The sequence below is a fragment of the Nuphar pumila genome, chromosome 10, assembly GCF_984573655.1.
Source record: "Nuphar pumila chromosome 10, dmNupPumi1.hap1.1, whole genome shotgun sequence".
Classification (NCBI taxonomy): Eukaryota; Viridiplantae; Streptophyta; class Magnoliopsida; order Nymphaeales; family Nymphaeaceae; genus Nuphar; species Nuphar pumila.
Window position 1 is genome coordinate 80,681,409 of NC_143258.1, and position 11,308 is coordinate 80,692,716.

Genomic DNA, 11,308 nt, shown 5'->3' on the forward strand with positions numbered 1-11,308 from the left:
CTGAAGGCCCAGGATCGATCCCTCTGCCACATAGGGTGGCTGTTGTTCTGGTAGGGTCTGCCTAACCCTAGCTTGCTTTTCAAAAAAACAAAGATATGTCTATACATATTTTATCTCTACGTGTTTCTAGGCTTGTGTGAGCTAAACTGAGATGGACAGCCCTTGCTCAGGCTCAACTCATTTTAACATAATGAGCTCATAACAAGCAGACTGAGCTTTTTAACAGGTCCAAACAAGCTAATCACCAAGGTGAACTGAGACGATTAACAAAGCACCTTGATTCTTTTGCAAACCCTGTTCACCACCTAACTGTCTTTATGAATGTGGTATTCGATTATCAGATTTCCAAATAGCTTATTTTGGATTAGAGATGACACCTGTGAAAGTCTCACAAGTTGATAGGAGTCTTGATAATCTTGAGGAGAGGTTGCTGGAAACTGATTTCTTGACCCAGCTGTAGGATGTGAAAAATAAATCTTGACAGTTGACTGTTGCCACCTCCTATTCAATGAAAGTTTTTGTGCTCAAACGCCTCAACAGCTCAAAGCAAGCTGATTGGGAGTTTTCTTTTTTGCAAGACCAAATGAGCTGGTTAGTTAGGTTCATTCTCATTGGGTGATCCACCTTTTGAGCCCTTTTATAGAGAGTCAAACATATAGTTTGACTTATGAAAGGTTAATTCTGTTTATGTTTTTAATATAGCGGGCATTAAAGTTTATTGTCTTCTATTCTTTGTATGAGAATAGTGACAGTGAGAGGTTCTTCTACACACTTTTGTTGTGTGAGAGAAAGAGATTTAGAACTTCTACCACCTTGAGAGTGCTCTTCTATTTTTTTTGAAAGGCAAGCTGGGGTTAGGCACACGTACCATTGAGTTTTGAACCTGCAACGTCCCACCACAAGGAGACGTACACACTTTGTTCTTAGCCAACACATTGATAAAATTCCAACTTGTGTGTGTGCTGCATGCATGTGTTTCTTCTTAGCCAACAACTTGTGTGTGCATGTGTTCGTGCGTGCTCGTATATGTTTCTTGCCATATACATTTGCACGTTTATTCAGCGTAGAAAATTCAACTGTTGAAAGGAAAAGAGAAGCTGTTTGCAAATTTGCAATTCAACTGGGTGAACCTTTTTAATTATTCACTTTCCAACTCGTGACTTACTTTTTCCAACCTTGGAAGTTGAAAATGGAATCCTTCTTTTCGTTTGTCTGCCTCTTTTCGGATCTTGTTTGATTTCAACTACACCCATCCCATTCAGAATCAAGAAAACACAATTTCAGGAAATGATAAGAATGAGTTAAGTTGGACCATTTGTGATTGGAATATACATGCTAAGATAAAGCTTTAACGTCCTTATCCAACTTGTCTACAGGTATCTTCTGTATGGTCCTCCTGGCACAGGGAAATCTAGCTTAATTGCAGCTATGGCGAACTTCCTCAAATTTGACATATATGACCTTGAACTCACAGCACTTCACTCTAACAATGACCTCAGACGCCTCCTGCTTGCCACCAGCAACCGATCTATACTTGTCATTGAAGACATTGACTGCTCTGCTCCGCTTCAGGACCGCTCTGGCTCGAAAGAGAACGATTAACAAGAAAAAGTCACACTTTCTGGTCTCCTCAACATGGTGGATGGCCTTTGGTCTAGTGTGGGAGATGAACGGATAATCATTTTCACAACCAACCATAAGGACCAATTAGGCCCTGCTCTCCTAAGGCAGGGTCAAATGGATATGCATGTGCACATGGGCTACTGTACTTTTTCTGCATTCAAGGTCTTGATTTCCAACTACCTCCAGATTGATTATCATCCTTTGTTTGAAAAAGTAACGGCACTGATAAATGAAGTGGAGATAACCCCAGCAGAAGTTGCAGAAGCCTTGATGAGAAATGAAGTCACCGATGCAATTGAATATGTAATTCAAGCTATGGAAAGGAAGGAAGAAGAACAATTGAAAGATGAAGAGAAGCCACAAAATGGAAATAGGCAAAGTGTGCAAACTCAGGAAAGCCGGTCTCAGACAGTCTCCCAGAGCGTGGTTTGAGAGATTTCGCAGGGCTACGGTAGAGATTGGGTTCAGGCAGTGCCATGCAGACTAAAGACAGGAAAGAAGAGGGTGAAAATGGCAACAAAGACAGCAAATCTAAACTCGTATATTTTTTGACATAACATAGAATCTCAGTTGTATTTGTAACACCTTCTTCTTTTAACTTTTTCTATTAAAAAACTGCAAGAAATATGCACATTAGTGATACCAATTTTGTTTTTGAAAATCCATGTACATGAAAAATAATGATAGCAACCGATATATCCCTTTCAAAGTCCTATCTATATAAGACTGCAAAATACATCTCTGATTTATCCTTTTTATTGTTGCTGCATTTGGATGATCTTACAAAAGCAATCTTGGGCTACCATGCTCTTTCACTGTCTAAACCAAACCAGCAATCACTGTCACTCAATAAGGCTTGATTTTTGCAGAATATCATTCATATATGTAGAGAACCATCCACCAAAAGACATCAAGCCGCGCTAGAAAATTCATACATCCACAGAATGAAGAACAGTTCTCCAAGTTCAAGAAAGTATTCCTTTACATGTAGACAAGCAAATGAAGCTTAAATATCCTATGATGACTATAAGCAACATCGGCAGAAAGATACATCATCTCCTTTTAGGCAGCAATGACCATCCAGTGCCTCCCATAACCTACAAAAAAGAAAGCCTAGAGGGATTGGTTTATAGAATGTTTATTTTTCCCCTTATCCTAATGGCTGTCTTCTGCAATTAAATAATAAAGATAAAATTTGAGCATTCATGCTGCAATTATAACCAAAGTGAATCTGAATGGGGATGAAAAGCCAAAATCATTGATCTAAGAAAGGTCTCGATATCGAGAATATAATGTAGGCAAACAATCATGAGGAATCTGGTCAGTTAATCTTTCAGATGATGAAATATACAAGTCATTTGTAAATGAATTACCAAAATCTACTTGAAGACGAACATGAATGGCAACAACTGTCTCAATTATACTTTGATTTATCTCAACTGGTTAAGAAATGCAGTCTCTTAAAGAAAGAGATATTCAGTATGGATCTGATGCCTGTCCAGCATGAGAAAGGAACAAGGGAAAAACATCCTAACTGGGTCTGGAAGCTTCTTATTTCTTCTTCTTGCCACCCTTACTAGGCTTCAAAGTTCCTGCAGTTGCAGTTGCAGTTGCACTTGCTCCTGGTTCCTGCTTCTTGGCTCTTCCATGATGTCTAGGGACTAGTTCAGCCACTTGCAGCATTAATTGTTTCCCTGAAATGCATCAACACCCATCCATGACTCCATGAGCATCAAAGACATCCAATAGAAAAAAGCATTTACACTGAAAACAAACATAACCTGTTATTGTTCAAACTAGTTCACTGAGCCTTCACTCTTTAAACCATATAGCCTATCTTGTTGTAAAGAGTACACTGCAACCATATTCCTAATGGTGAAACAGAATATCAACTATGATGCTATCAGCAAAATTATCTTATATGCGTAGCCAAAATGTTACACCCTTTCCTCCCCAGTGCCATCAATGGGACGTGAGGCCCATAGATTTCCAACACTTGTACTGCCACCTTTGAGCAGACTTTGTGTGCTTCTAACATACTGTTGGTACCTAATCTCATACGTGAAATCAACAATCATTCAGGTCTACTTTGTCAACCTGGTCCATAGGGGTCATACACCAAAAGGATGAAGGATGTGTCCTTGTGAAAATGTTCAAGTTACCAGTCTTGTTCAACATATATGAAGGGATTAAAGGTCTCCCAGTGAACCTTGCACACTAGGAAGAGCCAGTTTTTTGTAAATCATTAGCAACACAGTGATGAATCTTCATGCTCAGATCTTAAATGTATACACACTATGACAATGAATGTCAAAAGAAAGAACAGGCAAAACAAACGAATTAATTAGAGAGAATTCAGGGAGCTTGAGAAAGAAGCACATAATGCATCAGCGTTGCTAATTTGAAAATACAAAAAAAGGTCTAGTTGTTATATCAATGTCTTGATTGGAGGGCCACAATAATCCTCTGATTACCTTTATCTATATCATTTAACAAACCACTCATATAATCCCTAGAGGAGATGAGAAAACATTGTTCGACCCGGTTCACACTTCACACTCCAAACCAGCCTATAATATAAGGGGTAACACACCAAGAAGATAATAACAGATTTAAATGTCATAATGTTGAAGAATGACTAGGAACTGTAAATATTGAAAACTGATGGATCTCGTGATATTAAAAACAGAAAGCAAATACCCTTATAACAAGGACTGCATATGCTTGAAAAATGTTATGGAGCAGAATTGCATGGATAGCACAATAAATTAAGTAGAACTCAAAGTTTAAAATCTGAAATTACTAGGAGAAAAGAATGAGCCAGACATTGTTCAGATGCAGGAAACAAGAACTCTCCAAAGGAGCAGATGTATGCCTGCCTAGCATAGACAATTATTAGAGATGTGTGAGAGCTGTAATTGTTTATATATTTATATTTGAGCTGAAAAAGGGAAACACGCATATATCATGACAGAAATCATACAAAATCATGTGGATAATACATGAAAAATGCAGCAAAACACCTAGGGAGCCCAAGAAAGCATCCTGGAAATGTATGCCAATCATTATGAAAACAAGCAGTTACATTTCAAAGACAGACTTCCACATGATTTAAACAAGGATTAGCAGGTCCTGAGGCAGACACTAATAGGTGTTTCTGCTAGCAAGCAACAGATAGACCCATGAAACTTGGCAAATTATTTTCTACTAAAGTCATAGGAAGCAGGCAGTTCACTGCTGTAACGGGTTCATGCTGCCATGAATATGCATGAACTTGAAGCAAACTTTTGAAGTTAACCATCAAGTAGATATGCTTCTTAACAACAAAGCGCACACATTATTCATGTTGCAGAAATCACTAATATTTTTTATGATGAAGCTCCCCACCGAAGCGGGTAAGAAACTTAGTTGTCAAAGGCGGCCTAGGCGCAGCCCCACTGCCTGGGCGATATGGTTTGGGCAATGGCAGTGTTATTAAAAGCGCGCCGCACCTCAAGGCGAGGAGCTTTATGCCTTGAGGCGCATGGGTAAAGCGCAAAAGCCCCGAGGCGTGCGCCTCATAGGCCTTGAGGTGCACGCCTCGAAGTGAGGCGCACCTTAGGAAGAGGCGTATACGCCTCAATGCATTTGGTCAAATGAGGGTCAAAACCCTCATTTGACAAAAAGTTAGGGCTTAAATAAACCGCCCCCGACCCTAATGAGGGTGAAAACCCTCATTTTTCTTACGCCTCTCTTTGTCTGGTTTTTTTTTCTCACAAGAGTTACTCTCTCTCGGCTCTCACAACATTGTCTCTCTTGTGGTGGAGCCCCGAAACAGGTACGCTCTCTCTCATCTCTAGTTTTTTTTCTTTCTCTCATTTTTTCTCACGCAGCCTCTCTCGTTTTTTCTCACACAGACTTTCTCTCATTTTTTTCTCACACGCAGTCTTCTCTCTCATTTTTTCTCAGGCAGCAAACATTCCCTATCGTATTTCTTGATCGATTCTAATTCTAATTTTTGAGAATCATGATTCTTATTTGGCTGCCAATAGAAGCTGATGATGTGCAGCCATTTTTTTCCTTTTTTTCACTGTTCAAGTATAAAAACATATGAGAAAAAATGCTATTTTTTTCAGTTTTTTGGCTGGACCCTATAGTCATTGCATTTCTGTGGTTGCCTGTATTTTCGTTTGGCTGGAACATGCAAACTCTGTGGATGCATGTATTTTCGTTAATCTGCATATTATTTTTTCACCATCTCTTATAAAAAATGCCTGTATTTTTTTTTGTGGCTGGACCCTACAAACTCTGTGGATGTTTGTATTTTTGTTAATCTGCAAGTATAAAAACATAGAGTTTGGCTAGACCCTGCATGTATACAAACACAGAGTTTGGCGAGCCCTGCAAACTCTGTGGATGCCTGTATTTTAGTTAATCTGCATATTGTTTTTTGTTAATACCTGTATTTGTTTTGTTTGTAAAGCCTTTGTTTCTGGGTTCCCCACCTGCATGTTAATCACCCTTGGATCATGTCTATTATGTGCATTCTGTGCTTCTTTTTCATGTGGTAAAGTTGACTATGACATGATGAGTAGGGTAAAGTTTATCTTCTTAGTCTTACAACCTATCTATGATGATTAAGCCTGTTAAAAGAGTAAATAAACTATGTTAAGCACATCAAAACCAATCTATAACTTTAGTGTCCAAATCCATGCTAATAAAATAGTATATACCATTATTGATCATATGGGGCATCATTGATTCTTGTCATCAATGTATATGCTCAGTCAATTTCCGGCATATGACAACTAATTAAACACCAAGGTTGGTATGAAAGTGCATTTTTTCCCCTATGGGTGGCTCAGTATAGTCAACAGATAATTGTAGTGATTCTGAATTAATATATGAATGCATGTGCCTACGCATGAACACTAAAAAATGTGGATAAAAAATAAATGTGACAGAAATGGCTAATTTCTTCTTTGCCATGATAAAATATATTTAGTTAGTTTTCAAGTTGTATATGTTGATTCTTATTGAATATGACTCTTATTTTTTGTGTTAATATATATTTTCTTATATGCATTTTTGCAGTTGAACAATGGGAAAAGATGTAGGATGAGATCATGGAGCTAAAGTTCCAAATCCCACTAAAGATCCCAAACTCGTAGGACATGTAATTTGCAATTACTGTCATAAACAGATTGCAAGAGGCATATATAGGTTAAAGCATCACTTAACTGGCATAAAACATGGTGTAAGCATGTGACTTTGTATTTTATTTTTGAAATATATTTTTATAAGTGTAATTATCTTATAATTGATTATCAATGATTTGAAATTATAGGTGCATACAAAACGGAGGAATAGACTTGAACAAGAAAAGATGAATGCATTGGTTTTTGTAATGTATAATATGAAATTAAGAGAGAAATATGAGGAGGGCTACCAAAGACCCTATATGTCTAGATCATATAGACTCAGACGATGAGTGGATTGTGGAGAAGGAATATCCAGTGTTGCCTAATGATCCTAATTGGTCGGAGGATTCATGGTTGGATCTGAACTTCGACATAAATGCCATTGAACATGTGCGTATTGAAAAAATCATTTCACCTCATGATTCACAAACTGTTTTAGGCAAGACAGGTCTTTAAGAGATCGAGGTAAAGCTAAATTCCTTTTACCTTGCTATGAATATAAATATATATTTTTAATTACATAAAATAAGTATTTAATACATGATTTTTTATTACAGGAAAAAGAAAAGCAAAAGAAGTGACCAAGGATGTGGAGGAAGAAAGTGCAGATGATGAAGAGTCAAAGAATGAAGATAAAGGAAAACCTATTTATATGGATTCCTCATATGATGACATTGAAGACTTAGATATTGATGATGACGAGACAAAAGAAGAGCCTAGACCCTAATTCATATCATAGAGCTATAGCCATTTATATGTTTTTTTAGGTCTTTCAATTGCAATTGTGAATGCTAACACTCTCATTTTGAAGAGTTTTGGACAAATATATTAACATTTGGTTGTTAATGCTAACATGCATTTTCTAATTATGACATTGTATTGTTAATGCTAAGATGCATTTCGTTGTTAATGTTAATTTTTTATTTAATGAATACTCATGTTTTATTTTTTAGATACTTACATAGATCAAGTTGTTGCATTAATGTTACTTTTACATGTTAATCTCATATTTTTTCAGTATTTATTTGAGATTTTTTATTTCTTGTTGGTTGTTGCTTCATCAATAAAGATTTTTTTTTTATTTTTTTTATAATTTTAGATATTTTTTATAGTTTTTTTAAGTTAATTTTTTTTTAGGCTTACGCTTTACGCCTCGCCTCAGATTTTGGTGGAGCGCCTCGCTACACCTCAACGCTTTTCACTACACTGGGCGGTGGGGCACTATATTTCCGCCTAGGCACAAGCCTAGGTTGGTATTTTTTTTTTGGGTTGACTAATGTCAACGCCTATAAAAGGGGGGAAAAGGGGTCCCTTTTTCTTTTTTACTCGTATCTGTTTCTGTCTCCTCTCCTCTCTCGCAGGCTAGGGCAAGAAGAAGAAGAAGGCCTGTACATGTAGGGGCACCTCTCTCTCTGAAAAAACCCCAAAAGATTTCAAGGAATTCCATGGGGATTCCTCAGGTTGGTTCTCTGTCTCTGACCGTACCTTATCTATCTGTATATAATACTTTTGATTAGTCTTTTTAGTCTTTGATGTTGTGCTTTTCCATAGCTCTATCTGGGTTTTAAGTGATCAGTGTTCTTTGTTCCTTTCTTCATCTTACCTCCATGAGGTACCATGAAATATAGAACATAATATTTATTAATTTCTTCACTTCGTTTTCGTTTCTGTATTTAGTGATAGTTTTCATATTAATTCAGTTTGATCTTTTTATGCATATTATATTGCTGTTCCTGTCGTGACTCGTGAGTTAGATATTAATTTTATATTGCTGCATACCATGGTTATTACATAAGAATTGGTAGTCTTTTTGGATGACACGAATGCTTACTATCACCGGCTTGCAATGATAGTGCTACTGTTCACTTCAAATTTAGCTGTGTGTATCGTAGAAGCTGTGTAATTATGCTCTTATCATCGGCGTCTACGAGAAAGTGCTATGTAGGCCATTGCTTGGGCATATTTTGGCCACTCAGCAAAATCTGCAAGTGATATCTCTTGTACAATGCAGTAGGCACCTTTATAAAGTAGATTTTCTGCTTTACTGCAAAACTGTTGCATAGAGCAGTTGATTCACTCTTGGATCTGCCAACTTGCTGATTGTTGTGACCATTGTAAGCCTTTTTATGCAGTTTCTTGCAGGTATCAGCACGGTATATATTCATATCTATAGTTTTAGATATAGCAATTGTTAAGGTGCAACATGTTATTATTTGTGTTCGATGACATGTTCGACAACATGTTATTATTTGTCTATTGCTTATTGTTGATTGATTTTATGTTGTATACATGTTTCTTATTAATTTTAGTAGTTTGTATACATATTTTGTATGTTTTTTAAAAAAAAATATTTATTTGGGGTACTGCCTAGTCCTCCTAGGCCCCACTTAGGCCTTTTTAGAGGCTCACCGCCTAAGCTCCACCTAGCATCTATGACAACTAAGGTAAGAAATCACCAATATCACCAGCAGGAAACTAGTTAAACTTCATTCACTATCTTATCCACCTATAATTTCCCCTTCCTATAACCTGTTGATCATTCCATCCTAAACCATCAAGTCCAAAAAAAAACAAAAATAAAAAAAGATCCAAGTTGGAGCATTCGATCAAAATAAAAGTTAACATGTGATATGTAATACTTGAAAGTCAGGTTGCAATAACTCATCTTAGAAAATGTTTTCATATGCAAAATTTTAACAGTTTAAATGATTGAGAATGCTGAGCTAATTGGTCGAAAACATCATCACTTGACTTACAGTCTAGTATTCAAAGAACCAATTTGACACAGAATCCAAGCTCAGGAAGATGCTTACTTGAACGTATTTCAGGATTATAGAAAGACCCATCTTCCTTTTTCAATGATACCCTCACTCTACCCACCTGCATGAAGTCACGCGGATATGCCTTCTCCACCTGCAACAATATCATTGAGTGTATCAACAGAATTTTCACATGTATGAGTATGGCATGTCATGAACATGTAAACAAAACATGCTTGAAAACAATGTCAGTGAAATTATTTGACTTAGCAGTATGAGATGAACGTATCAGAAGAGATCAAGTAATGACCTCAATTACACAAGGAAGCTTGAGGTGGGTACAAGAATCTCCGATCTCGACGCAAGTCGGGTTCTCGCACGCTTTGCTTGAGCTAATCCGACGTCCCTCTGCTAACGTTTTCTTTGAATTTATGTAAATGGGATAAAGAACAACCCATCGCTTTATATTAGGCGGAGCTCCTTCCATGATCGCTCTAGAACTTCCTGCAATGGGAAAATGGTACAAGAGAGAGAGAGAGAGTGATAACAATACTGGGAGACCATGGAATGGGATCAATACAACGTGGGGAAGAGAAAAAAGTGAAGAAACAGGATAGATTCATTCAAGACCAACAAGAAATTAGCATGACTACATCATAGATTAAGCACAAAGCCGTAAACCCTTCGTTTTATCAAACATTATGCTAAATGAATTGATGGGTGTCGATTAATTTCTCAATCAAACACAAAAAGATACGATTTTTGGTCTACCCAGATGAATCCGGTGATCGGAATGGAGATTTTTTGGGTATCTACTGAACCAGAGAAATCTTGCTCTTGACTTCATGCAAAACCAAGAAACCTAGATTCTCCAAGTCGCAGGCAGGTTGAGAGAGAGAGAGAGAGAGAGAGAGGTGCCCACCTTCAGCCTCAGCCTGATCAGAAATCCGTCGCCTGGAGATTCCCTCTTATTTTGGTCCCTATATATACATATGATTGCTTTAATACGGGTGTTTAAAGATTACAGGATCGTGTTTACTACCTTGTGGGTAAGGAACTGTGAAAAAATGTAATATTTTTATGTTTTCTTAATTTTTTTTACACGTTTAACTAGGGGTGGCAAAACCTGACACGAACCGCCAACCCGCCTCTTAGGCGGGTTCGGGTTTGGAAAAAATGAACCCGTTTAATAAACGGGTCGACCCGCCTAACCCGTTTATTAAACGGGTCGGGTTCATGTTAGGGGTATGACAACCTGCCTGACCCGTTTAATAAATGGGTTAGGCGGGTGGGTCAACCCGCCAACTTGTCTGCCAACCTGCCAACCCGACCCACCAACCTGACCCGCGAACCTAAGAACCCGTTTACCCGACCCAACCCATTTATTAAATGGGTTGGCGGGTCGTGTCGGGTTACCCGTTTATTAAACGGACCGGGTTCGTGTTTGCCACAGCCGACCCGTTTAATAAACGGGTCGGGTTTGGGTTGAGGTATGCTGACACGCCAACCCGCCAACCGATTGCCACCCCTACGTTTAACCCTGGGAATGATGGAGGCTAATCTTTAGATCGCGTTTTTCTGGCATAAGATTTACATGAGTTGAAAAATCAACGACTGACAATGTGCCAAACTTTCAAATTAAAAAAACATATTTTTATGCAAAAAAAAACATTTTTTTAGAAGAAAGATCAATATATTATTAAAAACCAACGGCTAAGACGAAGAGAATTCATCATACAGAAAAAG

General features: G+C 37.7%; 1 protein-coding gene and 1 pseudogene across 2 annotated transcripts; one reads left to right on the plus strand and one right to left on the minus strand.

Annotated features, from left to right (window-relative positions):
* The first annotated feature begins 370 nt into the window (after positions 1-370).
* On the plus strand, positions 371-2,055 carry LOC149827004 (AAA-ATPase At3g50940 pseudogene; annotated as a pseudogene).
* An 806-nt stretch (positions 2,056-2,861) lies between these two features.
* LOC149827005 (signal recognition particle 19 kDa protein-like) lies at positions 2,862-10,513 on the minus strand. Of its 2 annotated transcripts, none has more exons than XM_090019106.1 (4): positions 10,485-10,513; positions 9,873-10,066; positions 9,617-9,716; positions 2,862-3,317 (listed from the first exon to the last, which is right to left on the minus strand). In XM_090019106.1, exons 2-4 carry the CDS (start codon positions 10,047-10,049, stop codon positions 3,175-3,177), a joined length of 420 nt encoding a protein of 139 aa, XP_089875232.1. In that variant the 5' UTR covers positions 10,050-10,066; positions 10,485-10,513; the 3' UTR covers positions 2,862-3,174. The 2 variants fall into 2 exon arrangements, with proteins under 2 accessions (XP_089875232.1, XP_089875233.1); XM_090019107.1 differs by lacking the exon at positions 10,485-10,513 and adding an exon at positions 10,334-10,356.
* Between the last annotated feature and the right edge of the window lie 795 nt (positions 10,514-11,308).